Source organism: Oncorhynchus clarkii, chromosome 22, assembly GCF_045791955.1.
Source record: "Oncorhynchus clarkii lewisi isolate Uvic-CL-2024 chromosome 22, UVic_Ocla_1.0, whole genome shotgun sequence".
NCBI lineage: Eukaryota > Metazoa > Chordata > Actinopteri > Salmoniformes > Salmonidae > Oncorhynchus > Oncorhynchus clarkii.
Window position 1 is genome coordinate 19,775,503 of NC_092168.1, and position 22,168 is coordinate 19,797,670.

A 22,168-nucleotide genomic window follows, 5' to 3' on the forward strand; every position below is an offset into this window, starting at 1 on the left:
TTGAAGCTGAATGTTATGCTAGCAGTGAGGGCAGATTGAAGCTGAATGTTAGGGTAGCAGTGAGGGCAGATTGTAGCTGAATGTTAGGGTAGCAGTGAGGGCAGATTGTAGCTGAATGTTAGACTAGCAGTGAGGGCAGATTGAAGCTGAATGTTATGCTAGCAGTGAGGGCAGATTGAAGCTGAATGTTAGGCTAGCAGTGAGGGCAGATTGTAGCTGAATGTGCACATCTGTCCCAGCAAGCAGGCTGGGCCTCTCTGTACCCGCTATACTACGTAGTTACCAGTGATTGGGATTTGACCCGTGGGTTAGCAGTGTGTTTGAAACTGTGATACGTGACAGGACAGAGTCAGGCTGATCGCACGGCTGATACACACACAGCCGCAATACCACCTTCTGAAAACACACACACACACACACACACACACACACACACACACACACACACACACACACACACACACACACACACCACACACACACATACCATCTTGTCAAGCTCTGGTTCTCAGTTAAGACTTCAAACACCTCATAGACAATACCCCAGCAGGCGTTCAGGGAGTTAGCTGGTCTCATATCTGCCTTCCCCTATTTACCCGGATTAGACGTGTGTGTGTGTGTGCATGCGCGCTACATGGTGGAAAAGGATTAACTCTGCCAGTCACTGGGATTAATACAGATATTTTGATATGCTACCCTTACCTGGAGGGTACAACACACCTGCCCTGGGCTACACAGGTGTGTGTGTGTGTATGCTTGCGTGGATTGCTAGCGTGTGTGAGGATCAGGGGCTGGCAGCACTCCAGTCAGGCATCAGTCAGCCCACCTGCTCACACACACACACACACACACACAAGCCTCGCACTGGCCCTTATTAAACAGGACCTTATTAAACAGGACTGGCCCTTATTAAACAGGACCTTATTAAAAAGGACTGGCCCTTATTAAACAGGACCTTATTAAACAGGACCTTATTAAACAGGACAGGACCTTATTAAACAGGACCTTATTAAACAAGACTGGCCCTTATTAAACAGGACCTTATTAAACAGGACCTTATTAAACAGGACTGGCCCTTATTAAACAGGACTTTATTAAACAAGACTGGCCCTTATTAAACAGGACCTTATTAAGCAGGACCTTATTAAACAGGACTGGACCTTATTAAACAGGACTGGACCTTATTAAACAGGACTGGCCCTTATTAAACAGGACTGGCCCTTATTAAACAGGACCTTATTAAACAGGACTGGACCTTATTAAACAGGATCTTATTAAACAGGACTGGCCCTTATTAAACAGGACCTTATTTAACATGACTGGACCTTATTAAACAGGACTGGCCCTTATTAAACAGGACCTTATTAAACAGGACTGGACCTTATTAAACAGGACCTTATTAAACAGGACTGGCCCTTATTAAACAGGACTGGACCTTATTAAACAGGACTGGACCTTATTAAACAGGACCTTATTAAACAGGACTTTATTAAACAGGACCTTATTAAACAGGACTGGACCTTATTAAACAGGACTGGACCTTATTAAACAGGACTGGACCTTATTAAACAGGACCTTATTAAACAGGACTGGCCCTTATTAAACAGGACCTTATTAAACAGGACCTTATTAAACAGGACTGGCCCTTATTAAACAGGACCTTATTTAACAGGACTGGACCTTATTAAACAGGACCTTATTAAACAGGAATGGCCCTTATTAAACTGGACTGGACCTTATTAAACAGGACTGGCCCTTATTAAACAGGACCTTATTAAACAGGACTGGCCCTTATTAAACAGGACCTTATTAAACAGGACTGGACCTTATTAAACAGGACTGGCCCTTATTAAACAGGACCTTATTAAACAGGACCTTATTAAACAGGACTGGACCTTATTAAACAGGACTGGCCCTTATTAAACATGACCTTATTAAACAGGACTGGCCCTTATTAAACAGGACTGGCCCTTATTAAACAGGACCTTATTAAACAGGACTGGGCCTTATTAAACAGGACCTTATTAAACAGGACTGGGCCTTATTAAACAGGACTGGCCCTTATTAAACAGGACCTTTATTAAACAGGACTGGACCTTATTAAACAGGACCTTATTAAACAGGACTGGCCCTTATTAAACAGGACCTTATTAAACAGCACTGGACCTTATTAAACAGGACTGGCCCTTATTAAACAGGACCTTATTAAACAGGACTGGACCTTATTAAACAGGACTGGCCCTTATTAAACAGGACCTTATTAAACAGAACTGGCCCTTATTAAACAGGACCTTATTAAACAGAACTGGCCCTTATTAAACAGGACCTTATTAAACAGGACTGGCCCTTATTAAACAGGACCTTATTAAACAGAACTGGCCCTTATTAAACAGGACCTTATTAAACAGGACAGGCCCTTATTAAACAGGACTGGCCCTTATTAAACAGGACCTTATTAAACAGGACTGGCCCTTATTAAACAGGACCTTATTAAACAGGACTGGCCCTTATTAAACAGGACCTTATTATACAGGACTGGCCCTTATTATACAGGACTGGCCCTTATTAAACAGGACAGCCCTTATTAAACAGGACCTTATTAAACAGGACTGGCCCTTATTAAACAGGACCTTATTAAACAGGACTGGCCCTTATTAAACAGGACCTTATTAAACAGGACTGGCCCTTATTAAACAGGACCTTATTAAACAGGACTGGCCCTTCTCCTCTGCTCCTCAGGTGTGCTGAGCTCATGGAAACATCCCTTATACACTTCTCACATACTCTAACATGCTTGTCAACACCCATTACCTTTCATTTAGGATCAATGTTGTACACATTGGCTCTGATCTCGGTTGTATTTTTCTTTTTAGAATAATGGCAACAGTGGTTCACTGTTTCTACCTCCGCCTCGCTCCCTCTCTTCTTTCCCCAGGCTGAAGGAGATAGACATGAGTGAATATGATGCATCGACATACGAGCGTTTCTCTGGAAACGTCAGAAGACAGGTCCAGTCCCTGCGCATCATTCTGGACAGCTTACAGGTAACAACACACACGATATGTCCCAGAATACTGTTCTCATGTTGGTAATACCACTCCTCAGTGGGTTAGAACTAGTGCAAACTGTGCGCACCTTGGGTGGGAAATAGGTAGAGAATCAGACTGTATTAACGTTTTTGGTGACATTAAGATAGCCACCATGTGACATGAGCACAGTCACCCCATACTGTATGTGTGAAAATAATAGGAAGGAGTGGGCACTGGCCCTAACGAGCACTCTGATTGGTTGTCCAGCTGAGGGCCCCTGGACAAGGGGTGTGGCCAAATCTCAGGAATGTGATTCTGTCTTTTTATCTTTTCCTGGGAGAGGTGAGTAGCTGTACGTGTGTAATTGTGTTCGTGTGTATGGGTGTGAGAAGAGTGGGATTTTTTTGGGGGGTACTTGACAATGATTACAGAGTATGAGGCCAAGCTCTATGATGCTCCAGGGGTGTGTGTGTGTGTGTGTGTGTGTGTGTGTGTGTGTGTGTGTGTGTGTGTGTGTGTGTGTGTGTGTGTGTGTGTGTGTGTGTGTGTGTGTGTGTGTGTGTGTGTGTGTGTGTGTGTGTGTGTGTGTGTGTGTGTGTGTGTGTGTGTGTGTGTGAACGTTTTACTATACTTGTGAGTACCAAAAGTCCTCACAAGAATAGTAAAGCAACAAAAAAAGTGAGGACATTTTTCCAGTCCGCACTTGTAAAAAGGCTATTTTAGGGGTTTGGGTTAGAATTAGGGTTAAGGTTAGGGAAAATCTGATTTTGAGTTGTTGGTCGCCAAAAAGTCCTCGCAAGTATATATAGTGCATGCGTGCACTCCACGCCAGGTGGAGCTGGACTGGGCTGGGCTGGACTAGGATGTTGTGGGCTTGGGGTGTGCATAGGCTACATACTGTGCATTATGTGATATCTTATAATGTATCTCTTATTGCTCTCTCTCTCTCTGTGTGTTTGTGTGTGTGTGGTAGCATTAGCTGATAACATCCTCTACTGTGTCTGCTTGAGCTTGTCAGGTCTGTGTAGAATCTAAAGCACGTGTGTGAACAGTGACCCGTCATGCTGTTACATGTTATGGACCGTTTAGGAAGCTATCTACCCGTATTCAATATCACCTTTTTCTGACTATCATACTTAATCAGTCTTTCTTTGTTTGCGCTGTCAAATGCACAGAGAAATATTTGCATTTGTGGTTCCAGGAAAATATTGGAGGTTTTTAAGTAATCTCCTAAACAGTAGTGATGAAACACCCTGAGCCTTCTGATCACTGAGGGTCAGTTTCCCAAACCCAGACTAAGCCTCTTCCTGGACTAAAAACACGTTCATAGATCCTCCATGCTTTTCAAGAGTAGGCTTCATTTGAGTTCAGGATACTGGCCCCTAGATTGTTCTGATTGTTTGGGAATTAGTCTATCCCTATCAGAGTTGATTAGTGGGTGATATGTTGACAGTGTTTCTCTGTCTGTGTCCCCAGGCCAAAGGGAAGGAGCGTCAGTGGTTGAAGAATCAGTCATTGGGAGAGCTGGATGATGCTAAGATCATAGATGGACTGACGGGAGAGAAGGCTATCTACAAACGCAGAGGAGAGCTGGATCCAGAGGTGTGTGTGTGTGTGTGCGTGTGTGCGTGCGTGGGTGGGCGTAGTTGGACTCCTGTGGTGTGTGTGATTAATCTATGGTCTCGATCACACACATTCTCGCACACAACTAGCCATTAACCACACACACAATGTTCCCACGCTAAGACATCCCACCCATACGCACGTGCACCCAAACAAACACATACTCGCACACAACTAGCCATTAACCACACACACAATGTTCCCACGCTAAGACATCCCACCCATACGCACGTGCACCCAAACAAACACATACTCGCACACAACTAGCCATTAACCACACACACAATGTTTCCACGCTAAGACATCCCACCCATACGCACGTGCACCCAAACAAACACATACTCGCACACAACTAGCCATTAACCACACACACAATGTTCCCACGCTAAGACATCCCACCCATACGCACGTGCACCCAAACAAACACATACTCGCACACAACTAGCCATTAACCACACACACAATGTTCCCACGCTAAGACATCCCACCCATACGCACGAGCACCCAAACAAACACATACTCGCACACAACTAGCCATTAACCACACACACAATGTTTCCACGCTAAGACATCCCACCCATACACACGTGCACCCAAACAAACACATACTCGCACACAACTAGCCATTAACCCCACACACAATGTTTCCACGCTAAGACATCCCACCCATACGCACGTGCACCCAAACAAACACATACTCGCACACAACTAGCCATTAACCACACACACAATGTTCCCACGCTAAGACATCCCACCCATACGCACGTGCACCCAAACAAACACATACTCGCACACAACTAGCCATTAACCACACACACAATGTTCCCACGCTAAGACATCCCACCCATACGCACGAGCACCCAAACAAACACATACTCGCACACAACTAGCCATTAACCACACACACAATGTTTCCACGCTAAGACATCCCACCCATACGCACGTGCACCCAAACAAACACATACTCGCACACAACTAGCCATTAACCACACACACAATGTTCCCACGCTAAGACATCCCACCCATACGCACGTGCACCCAAACAAACACATACTCGCACACAACTAGCCATTAACCACACACACAATGTTTCCACGCTAAGACATCCCACCCATACGCACGTGCACCCAAACAAACACATACTCGCACACAACTAGCCATTAACCACACACACAATGTTTCCACGCTAAGACATCCCACCCATACGCACGTGCACCCAAACAAACACATACTCGCACACAACTAGCCATTAACCACACACACAATGTTTCCACGCTAAGACATCCCACCCATACGCACGTGCACCCAAACAAACACATACTCGCACACAACTAGCCATTAACCACACACACAATGTTCCCACGCTAAGACATCCCACCCATACGCACGTGCACCCAAACAAACACATACTCGCACACAACTAGCCATTAACCACACACACAATGTTTCCACGCTAAGACATCCCACCCATACGCACGTGCACCCAAACAAACACATATTCGCACACAACTAGCCATTAACCACACACACAATGTTTCCACGCTAAGACATCCCACCCATACGCACGTGCACCCAAACAAACACATACTCGCACACAACTAGCCATTAACCACACACACAATGTTTCCACGCTAAGACATCCCACCCATACGCACGTGCACCCAAACAAACACATACTCGCACACAACTAGCCATTAACCACACACACAATGTTTCCACGCTAAGACATCCCACCCATACGCACGTGCACCCAAACAAACACATACTCGCACAGAACTAGCCATTAACCACACACACAATGTTCCCACGCTAAGACATCCCACCCATACGCACGTGCACCCAAACAAACACATACTCGCACACAACTAGCCATTAACCACACACACAATGTTCCCACGCTAAGACATCCCACCCATACGCACGTGCACCCAAACAAACACATACTCGCACACAACTAGCCATTAACCACACACACAATGTTTCCACGCTAAGACATCCCACCCATACGCACGTGCACCCAAACAAACACATACTCGCACACAACTAGCCATTAACCACACACACAATGTTTCCACGCTAAGACATCCCACCCATACGCACGTGCACCCAAACAAACACATACTCGCACACAACTAGCCATTAACCACACACACAATGTTCCCACGCTAAGACATCCCACCCATACGCACGTGCAACCAAACAAACACATACTCGCACACAACTAGCCATTAACCACACACACAATGTTCCCACGCTAAGACATCCCACCCATACGCACGTGCACCCAAACAAACACATACTCGCACACAACTAGCCATTAACCACACACACAATGTTTCCACGCTAAGACATCCCACCCATACACACGTGCACCCAAACAAACACATACTCGCACACAACTAGCCATTAACCACACACACAATGTTCCCACGCTAAGACATCCCACCCATACGCACGTGCACCCAAACAAACACATACTCGCACACAACTAGCCATTAACCACACACACAATGTTTCCACGCTAAGACATCCCACCCATACGCACGTGCACCCAAACAAACACATACTCGCACACAACTAGCCATTAACCACACACACAATGTTTCCACGCTAAGACATCCCACCCATACGCACGTGCACCCAAACAAACACATACTCGCACACAACTAGCCATTAACCACACACACAATGTTTCCACGCTAAGACATCCCACCCATACGCACGTGCACCCAAACAAACACATACTCGCACACAACTAGCCATTAACCACACACACAATGTTTCCACGCTAAGACATCCCACCCATACGCACGTGCACCCAAACAAACACATACTCGCACACAACTAGCCATTAACCACACACACAATGTTCCCACGCTAAGACATCCCACCCATACGCACGTGCACCCAAACAAACACATACTCGCACACAACTAGCCATTAACCACACACACAATGTTCCCACGCTAAGACATCCCACCCATACGCACGTGCACCCAAACAAACACATACTCGCGAAACAAAATGCACATGTTTTAATCTCATTTAGCTCCAAGTGTTGAATATTTTTGGTCGGTCTAGAAAGGACAGCCGTCTATGTTAACTTAACGAACACCCACTTAAGAGATATGAAAGAGAAACAAAAGAAAATGTTTCTCCCGCTATTAAATCAGTTATTTCTAGGTAATGTAATTGAGAAATGCCATTTTCCATGGATGTCCACTTGAAGTGATGACCAGTTTTCTGAATGAATGAGTTTCCCCTAGCGTTTATTTGCTGATGTTAAGAAGAATGATTAAGATAATGTGCTTCAGCTTGTTTCTGTGAAAAGTTGTTTCCAGAATATTGTATTGTCTGACTTAAAACATTGTTTTTTGTTTGTAATTATTCTGTTCCAGTTCTATACAGTAGCAATTCCCCTGTAATATTCCATCCTATAGGGAAGTGTGTGTATAATTAAGCAATAAGGCACCCTGGGGGTTTATGGTATATGGCTAATATACCACGGCTACGGGTAGTTCTTAAGCACGACGCAACACGGAGTGCCTGGATACAGCGCTTAGCCGTGGTATATTGGTAAATATACCACAAACCCCTGAGGTGCCTTATTGCTATTATAAACTGGTTACCAACGTAATTAGAGCAATACAAATAAATATTTTGTCCAATCAGCGTTCAGGGCTTGAACCACCCAGTTTATAATATCTGTTTAACCCTCTGTGTTCTGTTTCGTGTGTTGGTCTGTGTGTGTGTGTGTGTGTGTGTGTAGCTGGGCAGCCCGCAGCAGAAGCCAAAGCGTCTGCGTGTGTTAGCTGACGTGTCAGGGAGCATGTATCGTTTCAACGGGGTGGACGGCAGGCTGGAGAGATCCATGGAAGCTGTGTGTATGGTGATGGAAGCCCTGGAGAGCTACGAACAGAAGATCAAGGTGAGATACACACACACACACATGCAGTAGTTGGCCGTCGGTACAAAACTAGGATCAGCTTTGAAAACATCTTCGAGTGGCTATTTTGATGACACATTGACAGACAGGATATGTGTTGGTTTGTCCAGACAACAATATCAGTGAAGTATAGTCACCTTTCACAGGGGAGGGAGGGAGGGAGGGATGGTCAAATAGAGGAGAGGAGAGAGGGAAAGGGGGAGTGTAATGGGTAGAGAGAGGGAGGGAGCGATAGTGTCCGTGTCAGACGTGTGTGGGGAGGGGTGGAGTGGCAGACTTCATGGCCCCACAGCGTTCTCCTCTACACAACCTGACCTACTGCTCACATATCAGTGTTACACACACGTGCGTAACCCGCCTGCATCTGAAAACACACACACACCTGTGCTCTACACTCTGACAGGTGCCACCTGCTCATACACATCTAGGATAAGACGTGCGGACGCGCGTACACAGACACACGCACACACATACTAACACACACACACGCCAGCCTGTATGCAAGTTCTAAAAGAGAGGACACTCGATGACTTCAGTGTTGTATTCCAGAGCATCATAAGGTCATGTTTAGAAGAAGCTAATGCCATGTTTAGTCAACACACATACATACATACATATACACACACACACACACATACACACACACACACACACACACACACACACACACACACACACACACACACACACACACACACACACACACACACACACACACACACACACACACACACACATACATACATACATACATACATACATACATACATACAGTGCCTTGCGAAAGTATTCGGCCCCCTTGAACTTTGCGACCTTTTGCCACATTTCACGCTTCAAACATAAAGATATAAAACTGTATTTTTTTGTGAAGAATCAACAACAAGTGGGACACAATCATGAAGTGGAACGACATTTATTGAATATTTCAAACTTTTTTAACAAATCAAAAACTGAAAAATTGGGCGTGCAAAATTATTCAGCCCCCTTAAGTTAATACTTTGTAGCGCCACCTTTTGCTGCGATTACAGCTGTAAGTCACTTGGGGTATGTCTCTATCAGTTTTGCACATCAAGAGCCTGACATTTTTTCCCATTCCTCCTTGCAAAACAGCTCGAGCTCAGTGAGGTTGGATGGAGAGCATTTGTGAACAGCAGTTTTCAGTTCTTTCCACAGATTCTCGATTGGATTCAGGTCTGGACTTTGACTTGGCCATTCTAACACCTGGATATGTTTATTTTTGAACCATTCCATTGTAGATTTTGCTTTATGTTTTGGATCATTGTCTTGTTGGAAGACAAATCTCCGTCCCAGTCTCAGGTCTTTTGCAGGTTTTCTTCCAGAATGGTCCTGTATTTGGCTCCATCCATCTTCCCATCAATTTTAACCATCTTCCCAGTCCCTGCTGAAGAAAAGCAGGCCCAAACCATGATGCTGCCACCACCATGTTTGACAGTGGGGATGGTGTGTTCAGCTGTGTTGCATTTACGCCAAACATAACGTTTTGCATTGTTGCCAAAAAGTTCAATTTTGGTTTCATCTGACCAGAGCACCTTCTTCCACATGTTTGGTGTGTCTCCCAGGTGGCTTGTGGCAAACTTTAAACAACACTTTTTATGGATATCTTTAAGAAATGGCTTTCTTCTTGCCACTCTTCCATAAAGGCCAGATTTGTGCAATATACGACTGATTGTTGTCCTATGGACAGAGTCTCCCACCTCAGCTGTAGATCTCTGCAGTTCATCCAGAGTGATCATGGGCCTCTTGGCTGCATCTCTGATCAGTCTTCTCCTTGTATGAGCTGAAAGTTTAGAGGGACGGCCAGGTCTTGGTAGATTTGCAGTGGTCTGATACTCCTTCCATTTCAATATTATCGCTTGCACAGTGCTCCTTGGGATGTTTAAAGCTTGGGAAATATTTTTGTATCCAAATCCGGCTTTAAACTTCTTCACAACAGTATCTCGGACCTGCCTGGTGTGTTCCTTGTTCTTCATGATGCTCTCTGCGCTTTTAACGGACCTCTGAGACTATCACAGTGCAGGTGCATTTATACGGAGACTTGATTACACACAGGTGGATTGTATTTATCATCATTAGTCATTTAGGTCAACATTGGATCATTCAGAGATCCTCACTGAACTTCTGGAGAGAGTTTGCTGCACTGAAAGTAAAGGGGCTGCATAATTTTGCACGCCCAATTTTTCAGTTTTTGATTTGTTAAAAAAGTTTGAAATATCCAATAAATGTCGTTCCACTTCATGATTGTGTCCCATTTGTTGTTGATTCTTCACAAAAAAATACAGTTTTATATCTTTATGTTTGAAGCCTGAAATGTGGCAAAAGGTCGCAAAGTTCAAGGGGGCCGAATACTTTCGCAAGGCACTGTACATGCATAAACACACACATACATTTTTGACCATAGGCCTATTTATTTCTGCAACAACACATTCATCACAAATGTGAAGCAAGCTAGTGCCTCCTAAAGACACGATTGACATCGGGAAAAGAGGGTAGGCTGTCAGCTGATTTTTAGTAGCCTAGGGTCTGGGAAAAAATGTGGCCGTTGATAAAGGCATTTCATCCAAGTCCTACAGTCATTTTACATGACTGTAGACTTTGACAGAATTTTTTTTTAATACCACACAAATATCAAAAAGACAGACTACTTTGACACTGACAAACTGAGAATCTGAGATCAATAAAAATACCTTGTCTTGAACCCATCACTACCCTAGGCCTAGGTATGTGGAGACACACATGCTGTACGAGGAGGAAATGATGCTCAGCTCACTCTCCGGCGATGGCCGATGCGCTCGTGCCAAAAGCCTACATCTCGCTCTTGTTTTACTTTTGTAAAACAATGTTCGCTCAATAGGCCTATTTAGAAGTTGATCAAATATTTTGGTTGCCTACAGCAACGACAGATTAGAGTATTTCATTTTCAGCTGGAGCCATTTGCTTTCCAACCGGTGTTTTCCCACGATTGTATTTGGCCTGTTTTGTCTTCATGCTGTTCACTGACAGACTTGCCGCTCGTTCCGGACTGTAGGCTATGTCTTCTTATTGGGCCCCACGCAAGAATGTTTTTTGAAATAAGCTATTTAATCCTTCCTCTGTGGCTAAATTACAAGTCTACTCATAGTGTAGTAGGCTATTCTGAATTGTTTCATTTCTTTCTGAACAGGCAGCAGTAATTCTGTAACAAATGTATTTACATTCATCAGTACCTTTTACATTTACTGTACCTCTTTGGGGGTGGTGCTGCGGCACCTCTTTGGGGGTGGTGCTGCGGCACCTCTTTGGGGGTGGTGCTGCGGTACCTCTTTGGGGGTGGTGCTGCGGCACCTCTTTGGGGGTGGTGCTGCGGCACCTCTTTGGGGGTGGTGCTGCGGTACCTCTTTGGGGGTGGTGCTGCGGTACCTCTTTGGGGATGGTGCTGCGGCACCTCTTTGGGGGTGGTGCTGCGGCACCTCTTTGGGGGTGGTGCTGCGGCACCTCTTTGGGGGTGGTGCTGCGGTACCTCTTTGGGGGTGGTGCTGCGGTACCTCTTTGGGGGTGGTGCTGCGGCACCTCTTTGGGGGTGGTGCTGCGGTACCTCTTTGGGGGTGGTGCTGCGGTACCTCTTTGGGGATGGTGCTGCGGCACCTCTTTGGGGGTGGTGCTGCGGCACCTCTTTGGGGGTGGTGCTGCGGTACCTCTTTGGGGGTGGTGCTGCGGTACCTCTTTGGGGGTGGTGCTGCGGCACCTCTTTGGGGGTGGTGCTGCGGCACCTCTTTGGGGGTGGTGCTGCGGCACCTCTTTGGGGGTGGTGCTGCGGTACCTCTTTGGGGGTGGTGCTGCGGTACCTCTTTGGGGGTGGTGCTGCGGTACCTCTTTGGGGGTGGTGCTGCGGTACCTCTTTGGGGGTGGTGCTGCGGTACCTCTTTGGGGGTGGTGCTGCGGTACCTCTTTGGGGGTGGTGCTGCGGTACCTCTTTGGGGGTGGTGCTGCGGTACCTCTTTGGGGGTGGTGCTGCGGTACCTCTTTGGGGGTGGTGCTGCGGTACCTCTTTGGGGGTGGTGCTGCGGCACCTCTTTGGGGGTGGTGCTGCGGCACCTCTTTGGGGGTGGTGCTGCGGCACCTCTTTGGGGATGGTGCTGCGGCACCTCTTTGGGGGTGGTGCTTTCGGCACCTCTTTGGGGGGTTAGTTAGTTAGTTATGCACTCTCAAGTTTTCAGTTTTCTTGTTTGTTTCACAATAAAAAAATATTTTGCATCTTCAAAGCATGTTGTGTAAATCAAATGATACAAACTCCCCATAAATCTATTTTAATTCCAGGTTGTAAGGCAACAATAGGACAAATACCAAGGGGGTGAATACTTTCACAAGCCACTGTACCGCAGTCGGCAGCCGTACGTGCCCTTATCAGGAGTGATGCCATGTGACACTAGATATGGGGAGTTCCACTGTAGGACACTTTATCTGACCCTGGGTTATGTGACAACTAGTTTATAAAAGAGTATTGATGGCACAAGTCTGTGACCAGGCGGACATACTGGGCTCTGGCAGAGACAGGATACCCTTGACCCTTCATAATGATCCCTAACATCACTGGCTCATCAGGACCATCCACAGCTATAGCAGTGGACCAACATAGCAGCAGGGGGAATGCTTGTCTTACGAGTCCTTTCTCAACATTAGTTAAAAAGTGAGAAACATTTGCAAAGAATGTAATAGTAACACGCAAAGAATAACAATAACGAGACTATTATACAAGGAAAGTTGTCAGTTGTCCAACTGAATGTATTCAACTGAAATGTGTCTTCCGCATTTAACCCAACCCCTCTGAATCAGAGAGGTGCGGGGAGTACCAGAACCAAGTCAATGTGAAGGGGTACAAGGTAGTTGAAGTAATTGACATAATTGAGGTAATATGTACATGTAGGTAGGGGTAAAGTGACTAAGCAATCATGATAGAAAATGAACAGAGTACCAGCAGCGTGTGAAGGAGTGTGTGTGTGGCGTCAATATGTGTGTGTGTGTGTGTGTGTTGGAGTGTCAGTGTGTGTTGGAGGGTCAGTGTGTGTGTGTGTGTGTGTGTGTGTGTGTGTGTGTGTGTGTGTGTGTGTGTGTGTGTGTTGGAGTGTCAGTGTAGTATGTGTGTGTGTTGGAGTGTCAGTGTAGTATGTGTGAGTGTTGGAGTGTCAGTGTAGCATGTGTGTGTGTTGGAGTGTCAGTGTAGTATGTGTGTGTGTTGGAGTGTCAGTGTAGTATGTGTGAGTGTTGGAGTGTCAGTGTAGTATGTGTGAGTGTTGGAGTGTCAGTGTAGTATGTGTGAGTGTGTGGGTAGAGAGTGTGCATTGAGCTGGTGCAAGAGAGTCCGTGCAACAACAAAAAGAGGGTCAATGCAAATAGTCAGGGTGGCCATTTTATTAACTGTTCAGCAGTTTTATGGCTTGGGGGTAGAAGCTGTTCAGGAGCCTTTTGGTCCGCTGTGCGGTAGCAGAGACAACAGTCTTTGACTTGGGTGGCTGGAGTCTTTGACCATTTTTAGGGCCCTACTCTGACACCGCCTGGTATAGAGGTCCTGGATGGTGCTGTACGCACTACCCTCTGTAGAGTCTTGCGGTCAGATACCAACCAGTTGCCATACCAAGTGGGGATGCAGCCCCGCTTGGTATGCTGTCAAATGCTGTCAATGGTGCAGCTGTAGAACTTGCTAATTATAAGTTATAAGTTATTTTACCTCAGCTTGAGTGATGATGACCCCCTCTCTTCCGTTTTCCTCCCCCTTTCTCTCTTTTCTCCAGTATGACATTGTGGGTCATTCTGGTGATGGTTATGACATAGAGCTGGTCAGAACAGACAAGGTCCCCAAGAACAACAAACAGAGACTGAAGGTCCTCAAGGTATGGACCCAACTCCACTTCACTCAACCTCACATTACCCTCCTCAACCCCACTGGCTCTACCTCATTCTGCCTCTACCCCAATCAACCTCACACTATCACACTCAACCTCACTCTACCTCACACTACACCGCACTACCCCACTAAGCCTCACACTACCCTACTCAACCTCACACTACCCCACTCAACCTCACACTACCCCACTCAACTTCACTCAACCTCACACTACCTAAATTAACGTCACTCTACCCCACTCAACCTCACACTGCCCCACTCAACCTCACACTACTCCACTCAACCTCACACTACTCCACTCAACCTCACACTACCCCACTCAACCTCACTCTATCCTACTCAACCTCACTCTACCCTACTCAACCTCACTCTACCCTACTCAACCTCACTCTACCCCACTCAACCTCACATTACCCCACTCAACCTCACATTACCCTACTCAACCTCACTCTACCCTACTCAACCTCACTCTACCCTACTCAACCTCACTCTACCCTACTCAACCTCACACTACCCTACTCAACTTCACTCTACCCTACTCAACCTCACTCTACCCTACTCAACCTCACTCTACCCTACTCAACCTCACTCTACCCTACTCAACCTCACTCTACCCCACTCAACCTCACTCTACCCTACTCTATATCTTACTCTACCCCACTCAACCTCACACTGCCCCACTCAACCTCACTCTAACCCACTCAACCTCACTCTACCCCACTCAACCTCACTCTACCCTACTCTATATCTCACTCTACCCCACTCAACCTCACACTACCCCACTCAATCTCACACTACCCCACTCAAACTCACACTGCCCCACTCAACCTCACATTATCCCACTCAACCTCACTCTACCCTACTCAACCTCACTCTACCCTACTCAACCTCACTCTACCCTACTCAACCTCACTCTACCCCACTCAACCTCACATTACCCCACTCAACCTCACTCTACCCTACTCTATATCTCACTTTACCCCACTCAACATCACTCTACCCTACTCTATATCTCACTCTACCCCACTCAACCTCATTCTATTCTATTGTACCCATTCTACCCTACCCTCTTCTCGTCTCCTGTCCTCTCTTCCCCTGTGTGTGTCCTCACCTTTCTCTCTCTGCCCCCTCCAGAACATGCATGCCCACTCTCAGTTTTGTATGAGTGGAGACTACACCCTGGAGAGCACTGAGGCTGGCATCAGGGAGCTGGCACGCGAGGATGCTGACGAGCGCTTCGTGGTGGTGCTGAGCGACGCCAACCTGGAGCGCTACGGCATCACGCCCGAACGCTTTGCCCGCGCCCTGACCTCCGACCCCCAGGTCAACGCCTTTGCCATCTTCATCGGCTCGCTGGGCGACCAGGCCGACAGGTGAGAGGATAGAGGTGGAGGGTAGTGTGCATGTCAAGACGTGATGATTGTTTATCGTAACAGGTGGCTCAAGTAAGTAGGTTCCTACATCAAGCACTTCCTGGAGGAGAGAACAGTATAGTTTGACCAGTACTTTATCCTACCCATACAGTGTGCTGCTTGCTGCTCAGTAGTCCTTTGTAGTGTTTGTTCTCAATGAAATCCCAGTTTAAAGAGATTCTAAATGCAGGACCAAGAAGGATGTGCTCTCTTAAACCTAATTATCCTTCTCTCTCTGTCCCAGACACATACACACGCCCAGTGTTGTCTGGCCTGTGTTATGGCTTGTATGGTTGGCGTCGCGTGTCCTTTGAAGTCTGAATGGTGTAGGCCATATTGTTTGTCGTTCTGTCCCGGCCTCTGGCTGGAGAATGTCAATGAGTGGCTTTAACCTCCGTCTCAGTCTCTCTGTGGTCTCTCTATAGCTTAGGACCCAGAGCAAGGGGGAGAGAAGACAGAGAGTTATATGTGGCAGTATATTCCTCCCTGTTTCTGTGGCTGTGGTGTCTCTAAGCTGGTCACTGCCATGGCCTAAAAAGCAGTGATCATCATGACACAATGACCGGAATAAAATGGAAAAGAAAGAGGGAAGGGGGGGATTTAGGGACACAGCTAACTATGGGAAGAGAGCGAGAGAGAGAGAGAGCGAAAGAAAGGGGTAAAGTCAGTGAAAGTATCTTACTGACTTTGCCCACCACATCTCCCTCTTCCCAGTTCTGCCTGTCAATGACAGCTATTGTCTCGCGTTCATTCATTGGCTCATGGGAACATCTGGAACATTTGTCCTCGGAAAGCGGGGTCTCTTTCTCAATGGAGTGTCCACATTCAGCTACTGAACACACTGTGGGTTGAATCTTGCCATCTATTTCTGTTCAGACATTTGACAGTAGAAGGTCACTATCGCTCTCTTTCTCTTTCGCTCTTCTCTCTCTCTGGCTTTTTGTCATTTTTCTCCTCTCTCTCTCTCTCTCTCTCTCTCTCTCTCTCTCTCCAGGCTCCAGAGAACGTTGCCGGCTGGGCGGTCCTTCGTTGCCATGGACACCAAGCACATCCCTCAGATCATGCAACAGATCTTCACCTCCACCATGCTGTCCAGTGCCTGAGAGTGAGACATACACACACAGGCTTTAGCGCCAACTCAGTGACACCACATCATTTCTGGCTTATCAGGACAGTGTGTGAAGTATAATGACAATGGCCTTCAGATGACTGTGTTCAGGACTACAGGGCCACACAGTGAATGGGCTGTCAGTACTATCCATTAGAATGTCCTACTGACATAAATTTATATGTTGTTGTTTTTTTATGTACGATTTTATGAATGTCTGATATGTAGGGCGGCACGTAGCCTAGCGGTTAAGAGCGTTGGGCCAGTAACCGAAAGGTTGTTGGTTTGAATCCCCGAACCAACGAAAAATATGCCCATGTGCCCTTGAGCAAGGCACTTAACCCTAATTACTTGTGTAAATTGCTCTGGATGAGAGCGTCTGTTAAATGACTAAAATGTTGAGTTGTGTTTTGCCACAGCTCATAACCCTGCGTTATAACTTTACATTGAAGTGACATTGCTGCTTATTAACATTGCTGCTTATTAACATTTCTTAGGCCCCTAGACTAAGGTCAAGACAGTTAGGTCCAGGATGTTGTTTTAGGGTGTGTTGGGAAGATGCTGGTGCCCTGGTACACACAAACACACACATGGTTGTGTTTGTCCAATGTCGGTCGGAAGTGAACTTGAGAAAGCATCTTTGTTTTTGGACTTCCTTTGTCTTGTGCCCTTTGACCTGACACACACACACACACAGAGACACACACAGGGTGTCCAGCACTAACTTGGCTCCTGTAGAATGCCGGGACTGTGAGGGGGGGATTTCCCGTCTGACTGCACACGCTCAGTTAAATGTTGAGCAACACCTTCATCACTGTGTGTGTGTGTGTGTGTGTGTGTGTGTGTGTGTGTGTGTGTGTGTGTGTGTGTGTGTGTGTGTGTGTGTGTGTGTGTGTGTGTGTGTGTGTGTGTGTGTGTGTGTGTGTGTGTGTGTGTGTGTGTGTGTGTGTGTGTGTGTGTTCCCGTGCTCTATCTAGATCAACAAGCACTGCTCATTCCCTTCCTGACCACCAGACCTTGTGACGCTCACTGCTCTTCTCAGCCCCCCCAGGAATCAGCATTCATTACAGGACCCCCACCCACACAAACACTGACACACACACACACACACAGTGATGTGTGTTGCTGGGGAAAGTGTGTGATTAATAGAAGCTCTTGGAGGATGCAGAGAGATTCTATAGAGGGGATGGAGGAACAGGAGGGAGGGAAGGGGGAAAACAACTACTGAGAAAGAGAGAGGTGTCATCTGTCATTTCTCTGAAGCTTGCCTCGCCAGTGTTGGGCAGCACAGTGCACACGTGCAAACTCCTTATCTCTTCACTCAGTAGCTTGACCTCTTTCTCTTTCACTGGCGTGATGGAGGAATATAGTGCCCTGTTTCCACTCTGACTCTGTTGCTCTCTCTCTCGTAGGGTTGGTTGTTGGTGCGTGTGTTCTGCTATCTGTGTGTTGGACGTGTCTGACTAGATTGACTACAGACCTGAAGTGGCATGATTGATCTGTGGCCTGTCTAAACACTTCTGTATATCAGATCTCTTCCGTTATGATTCTAGTCATTCCTGACATCGCTGCTGTGTTTGATCCATCTGTTTCATGCTGTTTGTTGATTTGTTTGTCATTGATTATAATGGAATAAAATGGTGTAAATATGTACAAAGTTGGAATAAACTCATAAATGATCAGTCATGTCCTGTGTTTGTTTTTGGCTTTGGTGCGTAATGTGTCATGGTTGAACCCAATTGTGCTAGCGAAGACCATTAGCCTTGTTCTGAGAATCTGAGGGAGTTCCTGGAATGCCTCCACGACAGGTTGTGTGTGTGTGCGTGTGCGCGTGCGCGTGTGTGTGCGCGTGTGTGTGCCAGCTGTTTGGATCTTTTTTGTATTTTATTTTCTGGTCACTTTTTCCTGTTTTCCATGCACTGTTACAATCCTTGTTAGCCTTGTACAAGAAAACCCTTGTCTCCCCTTAGGGTAACCCAGCTTCCCCCGCCTCAGGCCAAGGCTTACCCCATCCCACTCTGCTTCTGGAAGTAAGATGGAGACAACCGATCTAGGATCAGATCACCCTACCCCCAATCATAACTAACCATTAAGGGGGTCAACATAAACCTGACCCTGAATCAGTGGTTAGGGTGAACTTCTATTCATAGGGGAGTAATCTCCCTGGAGTGTGTTGTTTGTAATGACATGGTCCTGTCTGCTTCCTTTACAAGCTGTTTGATTGATCCACTGTTTATCACCCTCGCTGTTGGAACAATGACAAATTGACTAGGACACACACACGCTACGATAATAATTCCCCTGGGCCTGCTGTTTTTACCCCTCTCCCAGACTGTAATGGAGAGAGAAGTCGTCTAGACGTGTGGGATGTTCTGTGAGTCAATCACTGATAGCTGTGTTTGTTTGTGTATGAGATGCCATTCAGACAACTGTTTAGGTTCTGGGCTTCCCCAGAACACACGTCACAGGGCTCCGTGTCTGAGGGTCATTTAGTCCATAGAGATACACTATGTCATTTTCTATTCAGACTCTCAGAGCCATAGACACAACAGTAATCACACTGGAATACAGCCAGTTCCAATGACAGAACAACTAGGATCACTTAACACTCGCAGGTTGTAGTGGAGTTGCTCTTCGATAGTGTGACTATTTGACCTGAATCTGTTCTAGAACTGGAGCAGTTGGTTAGTTACATAGTCTGACCTCTTGTTGTTGTGAGCTTTCTATGCTCCAGGGCTCAAATGACATTAACGAGTACAGTCCCGGAACACACACACACAATGTGACCTGTCTTCTATGGACTATACACTGCTGTGAACGTGCAGTGCCATTGAACAGGAATCAGGATTGATTGGTCGGGGTTAATTGATTGATCACTGGTTACCATAGAATAGGAGAGCTAGATTGACAGTTAATTGTTTGTCCGCCATAGTGGAAAAATTTCTCACATATTTCCTGATGGTAATGAGGCTCCCGAGTGGCGCAGCTGTCCAAGGCACCGTGTCTCAGTGCAAGAGGCGTCACTACAGTTCCTGGTTCGAATCCATGCTGTATCACATCCGGCCATGATTGGGGGTCCCATAGGGCGGCCAAGCGTCGTCCGGTTTTGGCCGTCATTGTAAATAAGAATTTGTTCTTAACTGACTTGCCTAGTTAAATAAAAGTTAAACACCCCCAGAAAATGTGTAAACCAGGGGAACAGGAAGCTCGTAATGGAGAGGAAGTGATGATGTCAAACAACAACACATGCCAGGGCACAGAGGTGCAGGCACGGGATTCTGGGAAACCTTTGTAAAAACACTTCTAATGCAGATACACACACACAACACACACACGCAGAGACCCATAAAGGCTTTCCCTGCAGTTGTGAACACAGACAAGAGACGGGGCAAATTTATTACTGATCATTGCACACACACACACACATACGCACACACACACACACATACGCACACACACACACACACGCACAGGCTGTGTAGACAGGAGGCAGCAGCCCCAGTGTTTTATGGCTGCTCATTAGGCAGTAATTACAGCTCTGCTATAGCAGCCCTCACTAATCACCACAGGTGTTTGCTGCTGGGACCCCACCATGCAGACTGATGGATGGAAGGGGGGGCTATACACACACAGCCTGCTGACACCTGGCACTGGCTGATGATCTCACATGTAGGTGGCTTGATGTCTGAAAGACTCATTGAGATGTACAGTATACTTAATTGTGAGAATGCACACACACTTACACACACACACCAAGCCAGGTATGACACACAACCCACCTGACACCTGCCTCTGACAGGCTCTCTTTGAGATCTTCACCTCACTGTGAAGTCACACACACAGATTGACAGAGAGAGACAGAGACCTTACAGTGCAGTCTGAGGAGAATCTAATGAACCACACTGTTGACAGACAGACTGGCCTAAAGACAGACAGACAGACTATTACTGACAGACTGCTGACAGACTGACCGCCTTAGTAAGCAGATTATCAGATCAGGTTTCATCCCTCAGATCCCCTAACCTACCAAGCATGTAGCCTACTGATGATATAACCCTATACCACCGATATAACAGGGAGCCAGATGTTACACTGGATGTATACATCTGAATCTGGTTGGAATTTCCACTCCTCACCAAATATGGTATTGAGAGGAAGCCCAGTAGCCGGCAGTGGGAGAAGATGGAGCGAGTTGGAACTGGGCCGACATTCTGCTGGTTTTCTCATCAAAGAAAAGCCCGATCTCAATACAGCTTTCTGTTCCCTAAACTAGAATCTGTTCCAAACATAGTGCACAACGTTTTGTAGACGTGACCATTTGCCAAGGTTTCTAAAAATCGCATTGTTTACAAGGAGTGCAAGGGCGAATTGAGTTATTGCACACGCACATCACAGCGAAGGCATTCACTAGGACGCGGCAATAGGATCTTGCTAGCTCGTACTTGGCTCTGCCCACTTCCTTGCTTGTTCTGCCCACTATGCTTCATTATCTCCTGTTAAAAAAGACACAGATGGACTATCTTTGGGTAGTTCTAAATATCTTTGTCTATACTCTACTCAAATCTTTACCCTAACAACCATGTAGCCTACTGATGATGTAACTCTATAATAAGCAGTCCTTCCTCCCAATAAGGAATCATGTTTTGAATAGTTTAAACGTCCTTCCCTCTCAACAGGACCTGAGTCCACCATGCAGTTATAGGTTCAGCAACGTGATTAACATACAGTATATATCACCCTATTGAAAAGGTCATTGTTTGACCTGCTTGTTGGTTAGCAGACCTGGAACATACAAGCCATTAGCGAGGAGTGGAGAAGGCATACACACACACAGAGTTTGACCCTGTAGCATTGTGTGTGTGTGTGTGAGGGGGGGGGGGGTGTCTCTGTGTGCCATACTGATGCTTTATAAATGATATATGATGCTTTATAAGTGATTTACCCAACCTTATCGGTGTGTATTGACTTATCGTAAGCTCAACTTTAGTATAAGAGCGACTCAAACGGGATAAATCCCTGGCTGTGACCCCACTCTCTCAGGGAGTTTAGACATGCAAGAAACACATTTCCATTTCACACCTCACACTCGTGCAGGTTACCCACATGTACATGCAGTGAAACAGGACACATATCAGCACCCCCTATTTGACC

The 22,168-nt window shown here is 46.4% G+C and overlaps 1 protein-coding gene across 2 annotated transcripts in view; it reads left to right on the plus strand.

Annotated features, from left to right (window-relative positions):
• Positions 1-18,699, plus strand: part of LOC139380535 (von Willebrand factor A domain containing 8) — a 100,060-nt gene extending 81,361 nt beyond the window's left edge. The window contains exons 40-46 of one of the 2 annotated variants that reach the window (XM_071123280.1): positions 2,936-3,044; positions 4,506-4,631; positions 8,422-8,580; positions 14,385-14,483; positions 15,632-15,870; positions 16,904-17,014; positions 18,430-18,553. In XM_071123280.1, coding sequence (XP_070979381.1) covers positions 2,936-3,044; positions 4,506-4,631; positions 8,422-8,580; positions 14,385-14,483; positions 15,632-15,870; positions 16,904-17,012 — 841 coding nt within the window. In that variant the 3' untranslated portion in view covers positions 17,013-17,014; positions 18,430-18,553. Of the gene's footprint in view, positions 1-2,935; positions 3,045-4,505; positions 4,632-8,421; positions 8,581-14,384; positions 14,484-15,631; positions 15,871-16,903 lie in introns of both variants that reach the window. The other variant, XM_071123279.1, reaches the window with a different exon arrangement.
• The last annotated feature ends 3,469 nt before the right edge of the window (positions 18,700-22,168 follow it).